The 17,570-nt window shown below is 33.2% G+C and overlaps 2 protein-coding genes across 2 annotated transcripts; one reads left to right on the top strand and one right to left on the bottom strand.

Moving 5' to 3' along the window:
• The first annotated feature begins 1,403 nt into the window (after positions 1-1,403).
• Positions 1,404-3,033, top strand: LOC136200654 (UPF0496 protein At1g20180). Its single transcript, XM_065991078.1, has 2 exons — positions 1,404-1,605; positions 1,722-3,033. Exons 1-2 carry the CDS (start codon positions 1,551-1,553, stop codon positions 2,810-2,812), a joined length of 1,146 nt encoding a protein of 381 aa, XP_065847150.1. The 5' UTR covers positions 1,404-1,550; the 3' UTR covers positions 2,813-3,033.
• Positions 3,034-4,072: 1,039 nt separating this feature from the next.
• Positions 4,073-7,363, bottom strand: LOC136234848 (uncharacterized). Its single transcript, XM_066024335.1, has 6 exons — positions 7,094-7,363; positions 6,969-7,017; positions 6,756-6,882; positions 6,472-6,542; positions 6,318-6,390; positions 4,073-4,512 (listed from the first exon to the last, which is right to left on the bottom strand). The coding sequence occupies exons 1-6, from the start codon at positions 7,311-7,313 to the stop codon at positions 4,399-4,401; spliced, it is 654 nt and encodes a 217-aa protein (XP_065880407.1). The 5' UTR covers positions 7,314-7,363; the 3' UTR covers positions 4,073-4,398.
• Between the last annotated feature and the right edge of the window lie 10,207 nt (positions 7,364-17,570).

Genomic DNA, 17,570 nt, shown 5'->3' with positions numbered 1-17,570 from the left:
ATTTTTTATTTTGAAACCGTCAACGGCTTTGAGACGTTGAGTGACCACCAATGTTAAAATGTATAAAATTTAGTGATCGTAAATTCAACGGCCTTAATATTAAAATGGATATAATTCAATAGCTATAAGTGTAATTTAGGCTTTTTAGTTTTAAGATAGAAAATTAAACTAATTAATTAATGGATAAATTACAAATAAAACCCATGTGGTTTTACTATTTTTCAGATAAAGGACTGTGATTTACTTTTTATCAAAACGAAGATTGAGGTTTCACACTTTTAATATAACAAAGACTTTTTGGATTAATGCTATTAAAACAATATTTAACGGTCTGAAAATGAAAATTTTTCAAGAATTAAAGTTGTTCAATGTCATATTTGCTATGGAACTACATTTTTTATTTTCGAAAATCATTTTTTTAGAACTTCCTCTTTCTAAACATGAACTTCATCTCTCTTTACCAAACATCATCTAAATAATCTCAAATAAAAAGTTGGAGAGTTAAAGTTGCTTAGAATTTTAGTAATTCTTAAAATATGTCATTTTTAAAATCGTCAATGATGATTTTAATAGTATTAATCGAAAAAGTTCTTATTTTGCTAAAGTTAAAAACTTTAGACTTTACTTTGAAAAAGAAAGTAAATCATAGTCTTTTATCTAAAAATTAATAAAACTACTGGAGTTTTATTTAAAATTTACCGTTAATTAATTGGAAAAGGAATAGATAGGGAGAATGCGGTAATTGTTTTCAACGCAAACTGTGGACTGTTTTTTATAAGTTTATCTTCAAAAAAAACTATATTTAATTAAATCACAGCCCTTAATTTAATCAAAGGGCTGAAATAATATAAACAGAACCCCTCCTGTTTTTGGTGAACAGGAGGGGATCCGAATCCTATGTCATAACATAGTGTTGTTATAGGCTTTGTAGGCCAAATTAACTCCCTAATATTATCCTCTGCTGAAATATATAAATATATATTATTTATATACTATATGAAATATAAGTATATGATTCAATTATTTAATAAACGCGCAAGCTTTAATTAAATAGTTTTCGTGCTTCATTCCTTAAATAGCTGTTGCATTATAATTATTAATTTATTAAAACTCAGAAGCAATAATATAAAATAAATAATTGAGTAATGTAACTAACACTACTGGTTTCCTAAAAATCAGTTAGTAATAGTAATAATAATGATTATCATCAGAATCGGTTTCATAATAATAAAAGGAAAATAATATTAAGGTAATAAATAAATATATTAGTGACTATAAACATAATAGCGTAACATAATTTCCAATTGGATTATATCAGTGTTTTTCTGAAATAAAAGCTTTGTCTAAGAGGACGACACGTCAGCATTTATTTACATAAAAACAAAAGCGTGTGAGGGACATTGACACTCTATCGTATTACTTAAGCTAAATTAAAATGCGCAGGCGGCGCTCTACTGCCAACTTTCTTCCTTCCCTTCCCCCCTATATATATTACGCCTTCTTCTTCTCTTTTCTCTTCTAATATCTCTTTCCTATTTCGAAAAGTTATTATGTCTTCTATGGGAAAGCTTTGGGGCAAGTTTAAGTCTCCCTTTTCCCGGACAGGTATCGATTTATCTACTTTTGTATTACTTTTTTCTGATTCTGATTTTGATTCTGATGTTGATGTTGATTTTGATTTTGATTCTGATGTTGATTTTGATTTTGATTTTGATTTTCAGGAAGATCAGATAATGAAGATGGAAACAACTTGAGCAAAAATCCTAATGTGAACGAAGAGTATAAAGAAGCTTTCAGGACTACATCATATGTAGAAATGTGGAATAGAATTCATGGTCAGATAAGAAGAAGATCTATTGATGGAGGAGGATTAGAAAGACTTCCTTCTACTCCTCCTTCTTCTTCTTCCTCCTCGTCTCTTCCTAAATTTTACGTTCATCTCTCCGATTACCTATTTCAACCGGAGCATAAAGCGACATTAACAGGAATGGTACACAGTATGGATTTCCACCGCCTTCTGATTGACTATTTCGAATCGAGTTTAGAAGCATGTAATATCTGCGATTTACTTCTCCGAAATATCCATCAAACACGCGTTAATTATCGGAGGATTGAGAAGGTAATCAAGCTAAGCAAATCAGCCAAACACTCTACAGATTACACGAAGAAAATGCGTGGATCTATCTTGAGAGAGCTTTCTGCGTACGCAATGCTGAAAAATCCGTTATCCTTCGTGAGCCAAACAGAATTCCGAGATCTACATGATAATAACCTAGATCTACTTCATAAATTGAATTCGGAGCAAAGGAAGATTAGAAGAAAAGCAAAATTGAAGAGAATTTGGAAGAGGATCGGAGGATATTGCCTTGTGGTTGCTCATAGTGCGCTTTTAATTGCATTACTGGTCATTGCTATACATGGATTCGTAGGCATTGTGGTTGCGCCAGGGTTAATCACTTGTTTTCTGCGTTTGTTTAAGAAAAAGAAGAAGAGCTTCTTTGAGAAGCTGTGTGCGCAGCTTGATGTTGCAGCGAAAGGTACTTACATATTGGTTAATGATTTTGATACAGTGAGTCGATTGGTGGCGAGTTTGTCAGATGAATTGGAGCATAAGAAAGCTCTTGCTGAAATGTGTGTTAGGCATAAAAATAGCGAGTTGTTAAAGGAAGTTGTGAAGGAATTTTATATGCATGATTCATGCTATCAGGAGCAGCTTGATGAGCTTGAAGAACATGTTTATTTGTGTTTTCATACAATTAACAGATCTAGAAGGCTTGTTTTAAGGGAACTTATGGTTGCACAACAACAATAATCATTTAGTTAGAGGACAAAATTGAAGGTGGCAGCTCAACTGTTAATTCTTTTTCTTTAGCTTCATTATTTTATTTTATTCTTTTCCAATTAAGGCCAAAGATGGCATATTCAATGTCCCATGTAATATTCAATAACAATATATAGGCAGAGAAGCCCAAAACTGAATATTCCTTTTTCCATATGGAAAATCAGCAGATGTATATATTGTGAAGTTCTTACCCAAGGTTTGGCTTTTTTTTTTTTTTTTTTTTTTTTTTTTGCATTATCTTACCCAAGGTTTTAGTGAAGAAACATTGCATCATACTTGGTCAATTTTTGGCAAAAACAACACCATTAGTTTTCTCATCTTTCATTTTTGGTATGCTTAATCATTTGATTTTTTATTTAGAGACATTAACTTTTTTATTATCTATTTTTTTTTATCACAATAAACTCTTGTTTATCAATTTAGTCGGTTGTAAATATCTAATTCAATTAAAATGATGTTCATTTCATTTATGTTTAAAATTATATATTTTATAATTTGAAATAAAGTTGTTACATTTTCGCTATAATCACATTAAATATCAAAAACTGTTTTCGAATTGTTAAAAATACAAATTTTAAAAGCAGTTGAAATGAATAATACTTCAAAAAAAAAAGGGCGGTCCGGTCGCACTACGCGAGGGTCCGGGGAGGGATCCCACCACAAGGGTGTACTGGGGGCAAGCCGTCCCCTGCCAATTTATTTGGCAAGAGACCGCTCCTAAGACTCGAACCCATGACCTCTTAGTCACACGATAACAACGTTTACCGTTGCGTCAAGGCTCGCCCTCAATGAATAATACTTCAAATATATATAAAAAAAAAATAGTGAAAGATCAAGAATTTAATATACTAAAAATTTGAAGGTCAGAGCCACGTGATGTTTTTTAGACTTTAATTACACATCTAAATTTATCAACTTTTAGATAAAAATTAGTTTAGATAAAAGTCAAATTAGATAAAAGTAAGTTTAACTTGACATATGTGATGTCAATTTTGAAATTTGTCAAATAAGAATGTAGGATGCCAAACAGTAAAAATGATGAGTTGAAATGTGTAATCATCTATTGAGTCCTTTATTTTTAATTGCATTTCTAGAACAATTCATACCCTTTGTTTGGAGAAATTATACAAGCCGTTCAAAAGACAGTAAAAACTTGCATAACCAATTTTGAACAGAATGCAGCAATCCAGAGAAATTTTAGGGGAAAAAATTATATATCAAGATACTCTATTTCCACTTAATAAGCTACATTAAATAAGAAATATATTCTAAACACTCAAGTATTATTCTTAAATAATTGAAATGAACAAAAAGAAAAAGAAGAAACAAGTGATGAAACAATTCAGAACAACACCAAAAATGGGATGGCAATGGCATTACAGTTCACCCTTCACCCTCTGAGATGTACGAATGCCACACCCCGGGATGGACGGAAATGTTCTCATTGTGAATGAATTGATGATGTTGAAAATTCAAGATATGGAACCCGGGATGAGGCAGTATAACTCATTCTGTTTTCGTTGATATTCCTGAAATTGATCCGAGCATTCCAATCCTCAACTCCCTGCTCTCAGTTTCTTGTAATCATCGAGGCTCAGTAAGGATATCTTGACCTTCTGCCAATCTGCTGGCTTTGGCATAATAATGGCAATGAATCCTTCTCTGTCTGCCTGCAATTTAACCCAGAATATCAATCAATACTGATTGTGCATAGTAAAATGACTTCTCGAACGCAACAGTAAAAATTGTTTCATCAACCAGGATAAACAAAATGGTCTCATGGTTATGCTGATAAATCTGATAAGCATATTTCAGATGCTCGCATAGACATCAATGCATATTCCTCTCATCAGTGGCGACCATATCACAGATCTAATGCATCTCTCAAAAGAATGACAACTTATAACCCTCTTATATGATCACATGTCGGTGAAAGTTGAAGTACCAGATGCCTGAAAAATATATGCATGCCTAACTTAGAACTCTAAGAACAACAGCAGAAGTCGGGAACCTGAGACAACCTAAGTGACCAGAGCTATACAACAACAATAAAGCCTTAGTCCCGAAATGATTCGGGGTCGGTTAACATGAACCATCATATAAAACCGTGAAATCAAGTCGTGTCAGCGACACAAATTCGCTCCTTCCACTCCGTCCTATCCACGACCATATTTTCCTCAATTCCCAGTAAACTCATATCACTCTCGATCACCCTCCTCCAAGTTTGCTTAGGTCTTCCCCTACCCCTCACCACTACATCCCTTTGCCACTCTTCGGTTCTCCTAACCGGCGCATCAAGCGCTCTACGTCTCACATGGCCAAACCACCTTAGTTGGTTTTCTCTCATTTTATTCTCAATAGATGTGACCCCTACTTTTGTCCTAATTATTTCATTACTCACACGATCCTTTCTCGTATGACCACACATCCATCTCAACATACGCATCTCCGCCACCGACATCTTATGGATGTGGTGCTGGTCTAATTGCCGTCCGGTAGAATTTTCCCTTCAATCTATTAGGCATGCCGGGGTCACAAAGGAAACCCGTAGCACTCTTCCACTTCGACCAACCAGCTTTAATCCTATGAGCAACATCTCCATCTACTTCTCCATCCGTTTGGATAATAGATCCTAAATACCGGAAGCAATCCGAGGCCTGAACAACTCTCCCATCTAGGGTGATTGTCCCTGCCTCTCTACTCCTATGGCCGCTAAACTTACACTCCAAATATTCTGTCTTACTTCGGCTCAACTTAAAGCCTCTAGATTCTAGAGTTTGTCTCCATAGTTCCAACTTCCTATCCACTCCTTCTTTCGTCTCATCAGCCAACACAATATCATCTGCAAACAGCATGCACCATGGTATACCATCTTGAAATGAACTTGTTAGTTCATCCATAACGATGGCAAAAAGAAATGGGCTTAGTGCGGAACCTTGATGCACTCCAATCGTAATAGGAAACTCTTCAGTCTTCCCAACGCTAGTACGTACACTCGTGCATGCTCCCTCATACATGTTCTTTTTGATGTCAATATATTTCCGCGAAATGTCTTTCCTTATTAAGTGACCAGAGCTATATGGATACAAAATTGCTGCAAAACAATTGGACCCATCAATGATTTAAATTTGACTAAGATGCTAAGTCCACGAGAATGAAATCAATAAAATTAATAGATAATAGAATTATCACACTACACCATCTATGCCTGTAAAATGATTGCTAACTATCCTGATCCTCCATCAAAGCCCAAAAGATGGTGATGGTCATAAAAGACTGCCCCCAAACCGAAACAATGTTTCAAGAACACTTGTTACAAATGAATCAAAATGCATAACAACTTTATCGAGATTTCTTCAAATGTCATTGTACTACAGTATCCAACCATAATCATCATAATAAGTTGTTAGTTAATCTCTATGTAGCGAAAACACAAATCAATGGTTTTTGGAATCACTATGAATGTTGTTCTCACCGATGCATTGAGTAATCCAGGCTGTTTGATTAGTCTATCATTCACTTCCAATAATGAGCCTTTTACACAACATCTGTCAAAATTGAAGAACAACTTTAACTCCAAAGCGAAATAGCATGGCGAAAATTGTGGTGAATCAATTAGTTCTACTTACCTGACAACATAGGAATCAGTATTGGTGCAAACTTTACATAAAGCTGTATTGGGCTCGAAATGTTGTGCATTCTGCAGAAGATTATCTAAACTCGCTTAGAATGGACAGATATGAGATTAACAAGCTACAATCAAATGCATCATTGCATAAGCAATCAATCAATTAAACAGCCAACAATAGGTCCTCATAAGAAACCAAGCAAGAAAGTCATCAAACAGACTAAAATTAAGAGTTTTAAGCTGCCTGATTAAAATCCTAATCACTAATTACCATCTGGATTATACCTTTTTGCGTTTTCCAGTAACCTTAAAGCCACTCCTATCAGACTTGCCAACATTAAAATCAACGGCGGTGATTCCCCCTTCATCCTTAAACGCAATGTGCGTAGAAGCCAGCCCAATCACGCACAATCTTCCAACCAAAACAACAAATTCCTATCCAATATTAATAGAAACCCTAGACACATCAAAAGAAACATAAAGATTCAAGCATTATACCCATTGGCATGTCGATAAACGTACTGATCGTGCCCGGGCTTGATAAAATCTGAACGAAAACAAAACTGATTAAGGTTGCAGAAGCCAAAAACAGAGAAAGTGAAATTGAAATTGAGAGAAGTAACCTGGAGCAAAATAAGAGATGAAATTGGTTTCAATTGCAGAGGGAGGGAGTAGAGGAAGGTCGTCGATGTTAGGTAAAAGAAGCTTATGCAACTCTTCATCGGCGACTTTATAGTGAAGTGCGACTTGTTTTGGTTGCTGTTCTTGTTTGTGGGTTGTCGTTTCGTGTAGACTGATATCTTCAGCGGCGGATTCGTCGGCATTTCCGTCGTGAATTGTCATTGAAATTCAAGTGTAAAGAAAGACTAGAGAGGAGAGAATCAGAGAATCGATTAGGTTGTTTGTTCCAGTTGCAAGTTGGAAGGAAGTTACTGACGACGTGTACACAATTGGGCCTTGTGGGCTTCTATCCGGAAATATTCAATTTGGGCTTGCAGAGTTGGATTTCGGCCCAAACACTGATCTTTGTAATAAAACAAATTCTGCACAAACCAATCTGTTAGAAAAAAAAAATATTTGATTGGATGGTACTAGGTCATGGATTAGGAAAAAATAAAATAAAAAATAAAATAATGCAGCTAATAAACTGATAGGGATAATCCTAACGTTCATATTTAGCTTTAATTTATGAAATAATGTAAATTTAATTTTAATATTTTTAAACAAAATCAATTTTAGTCATACGTTATGAAAATTAGAAAAAAACTAGTTTGACTGATATTTAACTGTTACTTCAAACCTTCTGTATATCAATTATGATATTTAATGTATTACTAACAAAATTATAAAAAAAATCTTTTAACTAAATATGCTAAATATATATTAATCATAATTTTTTTTATCAAACTGTTTAAAATATTTACTGTATTATTAATATAGTTAAAAAAAATCAACTAAAAATGTACGAATCTACTTCAATTTATTGATAAACTTGTTTCGAATGTCCAATATGACAGTTAAATAATAGTCAAACAAGTCCTTTTAAATTTCCGATAGCGCATGGCTAAAATTGATTTTCCTTAAAAACTTTAGAGTTAAATTTTATCATTTCATACGTTAAGGCTAAATCTGCATTATGTTTGTAACAAAGAGATTGATCGAGAAAGATCTCTTGTTCTTATTATAAGGTTGTGATTGGATCCGCATATGTTTGATAAAAAAAAAAATCTTCTCCTTTGAGAATAATAAAAAAAGGAAAGTGTTCAATTGGAACATGAAAACGTATACTCTTGGGAACGGAGTAGAGAAGGGGATTAAATTTGACTATTATTCCTGATTTGAGAAAAAAACGATAAAATTCAATGGTAATAATGATTAAAATTCAATGACCATGAGGACGAACTTTTATGTTAAATTTTTATTTTTATAATTTATCCATTTTAGGTTTAGCAATCATTAACTTTAGATGTGAGTTTAAGGAAATTTGGAGTCTTAACCAGTAAAGCATCTGAATTCATAACTTTATATATATGTTACGTTGAAAGATGATGCACGATCACGAGCTTAATGTGTAAAAGTCGAAAGATGAATAAATCAGTGACCAGAGCTACAGCGTCCCGGTCCCTGTCCCTGGCACTGGCAGCCAAAGCCAAGATATCAGCACTAGAAACAACAACGCCTGGGCTGGCCACATGCCTTCAACTGCTTTCTTTGCATAAAAAGCATGCAATGCAATGATATATATGTCTGCTTTCTCCTTTCCCTTTTTTTTACTCCAACCCTGCTTAATTTAACCTATGCATTCATTTTAACATATTTAATCTCTATTTAATTCTATTTCACTACTTGCCAAACTCATTTATTTTTATTCTAATTTATGGATGCCTACTTACTCTCATTATTAAACAATCATGGTACTGCATCCTCACCAGTCCACCTGGAACTGTGTTGTCACCATTCATTGCGTTCTTAAGAGCATCTCTAATGGTGTTAGTATCCAAATTTTGACACATCATCAATTTACACTATTACAAAACACCCTCCAAATTAAAACACTTTTCTTAAAAATCTCCTCTAATAGTTAGACACTTTTATCTTATTTCAATAGGTCTTACATATTAATATTTTAATTTTTTCATTTTAATCTAAGTGTTTGTATTATTAATATTTATTAATAATACTAATAATATAATATTATTAAACAGTCAGTAATAATTAATAAAAAAATGCTTTTTATCATATTATTTAAATAAAAATAAAATTTGATAATTTATTTAATGCAGAAATTTAATGCAAATAATTAGGATTTAGTAAAGTTTTTTTTTTATAATTTCAGACAAAATATAGATTTTATTAAATAATTGCTTTTGAATTAAAATTTTACCATTTTTTATTTTGAAACAGAAATTTTACCAAAATAAACCAATTTTTTTTTGGCGAAAATTGCATGGGACCCATGGTAAAGTATATGGTTGCTTTACAAAAAAATCAATGGAAACGCGCCCTCACTGTGTAGGAAGACCACGCCACTTTTTATGCTTTGACACATCACGCGAGTAGCAATCCTTGTTCAACCTGCTGCCTTTCTTCCTTTCTCCCTCAAATCCAAATATCAGTGTCTAAATTTAGATACTGATCAAATCCGGATACAAAGAATTTTGTATAAAATAGTGGTTAGACACTAATAATATTTGCAGATCAGTCCCTAAACAGAACCACTAGAGATGCTCTAACTTCACCAATAACAACTCACTCTATCTCAGAACACGTCTGATTATAGAGTGTGTTTGTTATAGGAGATAAATAAAGTGAGATATAAAAATCTGACCCTCAAATTTTATACCTAATGGAGTAGTATAAGAGCTGAAATAAGCTACTGTAATTTTAATAAGATGGAAAATCTTTCTTATATCTGGTTATTTATCTACAGGCTAATATAATAAAATTTATTTATTTTATCCATATCTCATATCTCGTTCCCTATCCTTGACCATATCCTTGTCCAATATAATAATTTTCGACTTATAACAATCTTTTATTGGTATATATATGTCCCAATAACCTATATCAGTATCCTTATCTCTATTAAATATCAAACCCCCTCGTAATAGTTCAAGCTCAGTCTGCAGCCACCCGAGATGAAATCTGAAAATTTTGAAGTGCTAAAATAACTGCAACTAAGGTAGGTATCCATATAGATATACTCTTGATTTTCAAGTGATTAAAGTACAGTATGTGTATTTCTGATAATTGAAGTTAAGGAAAAACAGCAATTGTTTTGTTTTTGTATCCCAGACCATCTGTTAAAAAAAAAAAAAAAAAAAAAGACAAGACAGACTTAATTATTACAATTAGAGGTTAAGTTAGTCACTTGTAATTATATCAAGCAAAACACATGAACTCATTTGGCTCATTAAAAAATAAATGTTTAAATCTATGAGTCTTTTCAACTTTAAAATTTTAAATAACTTTGTATTCTTGTTCAATTGTATTTATTAACCTTCGATTCTCATTTCATTGTATTTAATAACTCTCTAATCTTATTCGATTATATTCAATAATCTTTTGTTATTGTCAAATTGCATTCAATAACCTTACAACTTTCAAAATTTTCTAATTATTTATCTATTTGATATTTTTTTATACATGATGGAGCATGTCTTTCTTTTTTAAAATTCAATAAATTCTATTAAAAAATAAAATATCATTGAATATAATTAAATAAAAATATATGCTAATTTGAAATTTTTAAAATTAAAGGCGAGTGGAAATTTTGGGCAAATATAAACATAACCGATGCATTAGACTAAAAATAAAGAATATTAGACTAAGAATAAAGGACAAAGAGGATGTATTTGGTTGATGGGGTTGAATTGAATGAACCAATAAATGTGTTCTCGCATATTTGCTCAAAAAAAAAAAGAAAGATCCGTTTATTGTGTTTAGAATAACTGTCCTGTCCACATCCCAATTACTCCCAAGTGCAAAAGGGTGGCCTCAATTGATAAAATTGGACCAATATGAAATTGGTGGGTTTAAAACATAATAATATTATTTGGAAAGTTAGGTCTAGTTATATAAAATGTAATCAATTAATCAATCGGTTGTAAAAAAATAAAATAAGATGTAGGTGAAAGGTGTATTGCACGCACCGTAAGATGTTATTACTGATAACAGTGAGAATTTCCTTGCTCGGAATATCTTTCCTATGAGGTTCGTTTGGAATCGGTAGGGGACATTCCGATGCCAAAGTTAGTATAGGATTTGAGAATAATAAGAATAATTAATGAGAGCTTTAGAAGGCTTAGTGAGAATACCTAGAATACCTTAGAGTTAGGGTATTTATATAAGTTTTCATAACCTTTTAATCATTAATGATGTTGTATTTGAATAGTCACATCAATGACGCTTTTAATAATGATTAAGTATCATTTAAGTGCATTAATTGCTAATTTTAATGATATTAACAGCAATGTTCCTTGGTATCTCCTGAAACTTTTTAAAATAGACACGATGGCGGGTGTATGATGAATAAGGTGAGATGGCGGATCCTTCTCACTCATCTCCATTTGTCATGTCTTGCTCGGACGGTGTATCTTATTTCATTCCATGTGGCGTGTTCCTCCATTATTATACTTTTGCCACAACGATAATGTTTGGATGTTATCAATTACATAATTCAGAGAATGAATTAAAACATATTAAAAGGGAAGTTCTTACTTGCTCAGTTGTAAAACTTATCTTCTTTAATATTAGAACTGGATACCTCGACTTTGGTTGTTTTACTTTTCTAAGGTGAGTGCAACACACATTCCGTATGTAACTTATTATTATTATTATTATTATTATTATTTTGCAACTTGATGATTAATTGATTACATTTACGTAAGTTAAGGGAGCTATCGAGACATTTTAAAAGTTCAGGGGCTAAATCAACCTTTTTGGACAAGTTTAGGGGGCAAATGATGTATTAAGCCTAAAAAAAAAACTCTTAAATTCTTATTCAAGCTTTGAGGTTTTCTTTCAAATTTTAGCCGGAAAATAACCTTATTCTTTATTTTGCTTTAGTTTATTCTTTATTCAATAACTTTTTATCAATGTATTGATATGGCAGGGTGATAACCGTGTATCTAAACTTGTGATTGAGAGTCATAATATCCTACCGAGTCTTCCGTAGTCAACTTGTAAAACAGAATCAATGGTTAGAGAGGGACCAAGGTTCGACGAACCTGCTATGATGCCTGAGCCAGTAAGTGCTTTGGAAGGATTGAAGAGTAAGGAATAGTTGTGAGATAGTAGTGTTAACATACCGTAGGATGTGGTCATACATGTGTATTTATAAGGCTGGGCCGAACCCTCCTTCTAGGAGTCCTACTTCTCAACTAGAAGTCTAGCTTTAGGAGAAGTCCTCCATAATGTGGAGTCTTCAACCTAGCTGCATGGGGGTTTCCCTTATAGGGGAATCGTTCTATGGAAGCTTCATGACTGGTCGGAAGGTCCAAATTGTAACATGTGACAGTTGATCTAAGGGCTCCTGTAGTACCACGTAACTGAGTCATTTTATACGATATCATAATATGTCTGCCCTTTTTCTGAACTATTTGCAAGGTTAATGAGAAGGGGCAGGGCTGGCTTGCCTTTAAGGCAGCCAAGGCCACCGCCTAGGGCCCCCAACAAATGAGGGCCTCAATTTAATATGTTTGTTATAGATAGAATTTAGAAAAATATAATAATTATGGAATTAGGATGTTAATTTATTTATTCTTCCATCCAAATCCAATCCATACAGTAAAATCTCTTTAAATTAATAATGTTGAGACCATAAAACTTTATTAATTTATAGAAATATTAATTTATCGAGTATTAATTGAATTGGCCTAAATCAGGATCAGAAGAGATTATTATTTTAAAGAGGTTATTAATTTATCGAGTATTAATTTATGAAGGTTTTACTGTATGTCTATCAATTCCATATTTTGCCATTTATCAAAATCTTACAACGTTTTTTTTTCTTTTTTTACTTTAAACAACATAAAAAATAAAAAATAGCTATATATACTATTTAAGAACATGGATTAACTTTATTATCAATAGAAAAATGAGACACTAAAAACATTAAATTTAAAAATTTAATTAGTGATTTTGCATCTCAAAAAGCTAGAGTAACTTTAGATAAATATTAAATTTTTTTGTGTCACATGAATATATAAAGGGCCTATATTTCATATCTCGCTTAGGGCCTCAAATAGTCCTGAGCCGGCCCTGAGAAAGGATAAGCAAAGTAGTTATTTTCGTCTTCGGTTGTTCCCTTTGCCTTTGGTTGTTCCATATCTTCGGTCTTATGCTTTCTTTATTGACACATGTCGTTTGAGTTTCCTCGAAATTTTTCTTTGGTTGATACGCGTTGTCCAGGTGGCCTATTTTTATTGGCTTTGTTTCTTGCGCCTATTAGGGCCTCTGAAACGACGACTAGTCTATTCGTCTATAGGCATTTATTATTCTTATTTTCTGTCGTTTTCCTTTTCATCTTCCTCTTTTTCTCTATAAAAGGTTATTTAAGCTTGTTTTCTTCTTTTTACTTCTTTTACTTCCTATTTTCTTCTAAATTCTGTCTGCATTTCAAGCTTTCATCTTTCTATTTTCCTTCAGTAAGTGCCATTTTCTACTGTGCTTTTATTTTGTGTGTTATTTCACTTCGTTATGGGTCGTAAGAAGCTACTAGTTGATGAAGCTTTAGATGTTGAAATGGTAAAGAAGAACATCATTCCTAATCTCAAGAACTTTGATAAACCTTCTTCCCTGGATGATATTTCGCTGACGGAGCTGGTCTCCAACTATCCAAAATTTGCGCATCTGGGTTTTCTGCTCCTGAGCCCGATCAAGTAATAACTAGAGCTCAGGAAGGATATTTGGGGTTCTATAAGATGTTTCTGGAGAATGGGGGCTCAGCTTCCCTTTTCTTCTGGTATTATCAACATGTTGAATGAATTTGACATCTGCCCCTCTTAGCTTTCCCTTAATATCTGGCTTGATTTGCTTGGGCTGGTGAAGGTATGCGAAGATTTGGACATTAAGCTGATTGGTTATTTATTTCAACGGATATGGACACCCTCTATGATATCAGAGCTTAATGATTCCATTTGGATTTCAAAATTTCATATGAACTAGAAATTGTTTGTGAGTAACAAGAAGTTTAAACTTAAGTTGTTCTGGATTTATTCCCCTGTAGATGAAGGTGGGAAGTCGATGAAGGGGGATTTGTACCCTAATGGTTCCCCTTCCATGTCCTCCTACAACCTCGATCCTGTGAATAAGACGAAGTGGCCAATGTTGGGACCTTTAATGATGGCAGAGAATGAGGATCAACAAGTCCTGTTGAACTTAGGGTTCACCTTTTCTAAAGAGTCATTGCTGACGCACATAAAAAGTAACATTCCTTTCCTCTTTCGCTCTGCCGAAGGGGATTTGTACTATGAGGGCTTGCCCGAATATGTTAATCTTCTTAAAGGTATCTTTCTGATATTTTTGTGTTGCTTTTTATTTTGGGTTTTCCTGTGCTTTGCAGGTTCTGACATGCCTTCCTTATACCAAAAATTGTTAGCTCGGCAAGCCGTCGAATGTCTAAAAGCTCAAAAGAATGTAGAAGCCGAGGCTCGTGGATGGGACGTATCTTTTTCAAATCTTCTCGAATGGCTAACCCCTTCACCTTCTCTCGACCTGAATCCACTCCTATTTCCAGTGCTCTACAGGCTTCAAAAGGAGTTGTTGAAGGTGTCGCTGCTGGTGAGCCTACTTTTTACCTAGTATTCCGACTTCATGTTTTCTTTTATCTTGTCCTCTTCTAATCAAATTTAAGTACTGGACATGCTAATCGGGTCGGGCTAGCGAGAACTTTCAAGGTAATCCATTTTATTTATACGTTTGTATGAACTTCGACCGAATAAGATCAAATGTTAAATAAGTATGTCCAAACTCAACTCATGAAAGACGGATTTGAACAGATTAAACAGGTTAATAAATTTATAAACATGTCTAATCTTTATATTTTTTTTTTTAAATATGCAATTTTTTTTTTTTCTTGTAAGAGAATGAGTTAGAACTGTCAACTAACTTCTAAAACTAAAAATATAAGAATGGAACTTAATCAATAATTGATTTAGACAATCATTGATTTTCCTATTAAATCGTGGGGTAGTTTAATTTGACATTGACATACATTTCAACTGTAACTTAATCATTAGAGTTTAAATAGAACTCATTTGGGTGATTATAAAATTAAGGAGAATGAGTATGTGTTTGGTACATTGGGTTGGACCAATAAACGTGTACAAAGTTTTCTTTATTTAGAATAGCTGTCCACATTCTCAATTACTCTTTTAACGTTTATGGATATAATTCTTCATTATTATTATTATTACAAATTAAATTTCTTTGTACATTAATCACCGACTCGTTTCTATAAAATCAATATCTAACCAGTTAATGGATGCAAAACACTAATTAATTTAATTAAGGGTTAATTTCAAATATAACCTCTGTGGTTTCAAGTTTTAGCAAATAAATACATGTGGTTGGATTTCGAGCAAATAAATACCTGTGGTATACTCCGTTTTTCAAAAACACGGAAACGGTCAAGACACCGTCTATATGCTGACATGGCCAAGGGTAATTTAGTCAATAAAAATTAATTTCAAATAAATTGTTGTGGTTTGCGTGTTTTTTACAAATAGGTACATGTGGTTTGCATATTTTTGCAAATAGATACTCGTGGTTTGGATGTTTTTGCAAATAGGTATCCGTGGCATAACAAACCATAAATAAATGCTTAATTTAGGCAAATATTGTGGTTTGTTATACCACGGGTACCTATTTGCCTAAATTAAGCGTTTGTTTATGGTTTATTATACCACGGGTATTTGTCTAAATTAAGCTTTTGTTTATGGTTTGTTATACTACGGGTACCTATTTGCAAAAATATCCAAACCACAGGTACCTATTTGCAAAAAAACACGCAAACCACAACAATTTATTTGAAATTAACTCTTATTGACTAAATTACCCTCGGCCACGTCAGTATTTGTCTATCATCCGTTTCCGCGTTTTTGAAAAACGGAGCATACCACATGTATTTATTTGCTTGAAATCAAACCACATGTATTTATTTGCTAAAATTTGAAACCACAGAGGTTATATTTGAAATTAACCCTTTAATTAAATATCATTTCAAATCAAATTAGTATTTGCATGATGGTACCTTCCATACTTACTTTATTTTTTACAAAGTAAACTTTATTTTGTTTTTTTCATTATTGGATAGTGAACTTTGACAAAGTAAGCTCATGGAAGTAAGTATAATAAAGTAAGTATAGTCTAACCCACTTATAATTATAATTCAAATACATAGGTTTTTAAATCACAAATGGCTATGGAAATTATATGATAAGAAAGAAATGCCTAAGAATTATAACAAACAATCTAAAAGAAGAAGAGATGGTATAACAAGAAATCATAAACCCTCATCATCAACATCCAATGCTCCTCCAATGTTGCTGTCGCTTTCATTTTTTGGTCTCTATACATTCGAAACAAATGTTAGTACCAATTTTATAGCATTGAATACTAGAATATTGAAATAGAACAATTAGTTTTAAAGAAAATATCTGAATTCGAGGTCTAGCCTCCATTCTTCTTTATCTACTCCAAGAAGGTTGGACAGTCTCTCTTCCAATGTCTCATCTCGAAACAATGAAAGCGGCTCTTGTATCCCCTTTGCTTTCCCTTTAGCGTGCAAGGCCCCTTTGCAACCTTTTTTACTGGTTGTAATGGCTTCTTACCCTTCTTAGATGAGCCTTCTTCTTTCTCTTGGCCTGAGTGTTGCATGAGCAACACCGGATTCGTTTTTTTGATGGCTGGCTGTCTTTAGCATCCCATGTAATTCAGCCACAGTCTTCTCCATTCCAAACATGTTATAGTTTAGGAAGAAACCATCATAAAACTCTGGTAAGGATTTGAGAATAGTGTCTACAGCCAACTCCCTCAATATAGAAGACTACAGTTTCTCAATGATATCAATATAACCATTCATCTTGAGAATCTAGGCATTTACTGAAGTACTCGGAGGCATCCAAAATTTAGAGCCTTAGCCGTCAAGAACCATTCTTGACGTGCAACGCCTAGAACATCTCCTTTAGACTGCTCATTATCTGGAAAGCCTGTTGGTCCATGAACTGCTTTTACAATTCAGGTTCCATCATTGCTAGCATAAGACATTTCACATCACGTGAGCCCTTCTTATGCTCATCATAAATACCCAACCCTTCTTGAGTAGCATTTCAGATAGAGACGAATGACAAAACTTAGTTCAAAACATATTCTTTCTACTCGTGGATAAGTATCGAAGATTTCGAACCCAGTCGATAAATTTCTGACCATTGAGCTTGTCCTTTTCAAGGACGAACCTTGGGGAAAAAGAGTTCGAATTTTCCATTTACTAAGTCTACGTAAAAAATTAAAGTGGGTAACTTTTAAAGTCTTTTATTTTTCTCATTAAATAAATTATTAACTATATAACTCAATTCATGTTGTAGTATGTAGTATGTT

This window comes from Euphorbia lathyris, chromosome 7 (assembly GCF_963576675.1).
Source record: "Euphorbia lathyris chromosome 7, ddEupLath1.1, whole genome shotgun sequence".
NCBI classification, from domain to species: Eukaryota; Viridiplantae; Streptophyta; class Magnoliopsida; order Malpighiales; family Euphorbiaceae; genus Euphorbia; species Euphorbia lathyris.
Note: the sequence above shows the minus strand (reverse complement) of the source record. Positions and strands in the feature narration are given on the sequence as shown.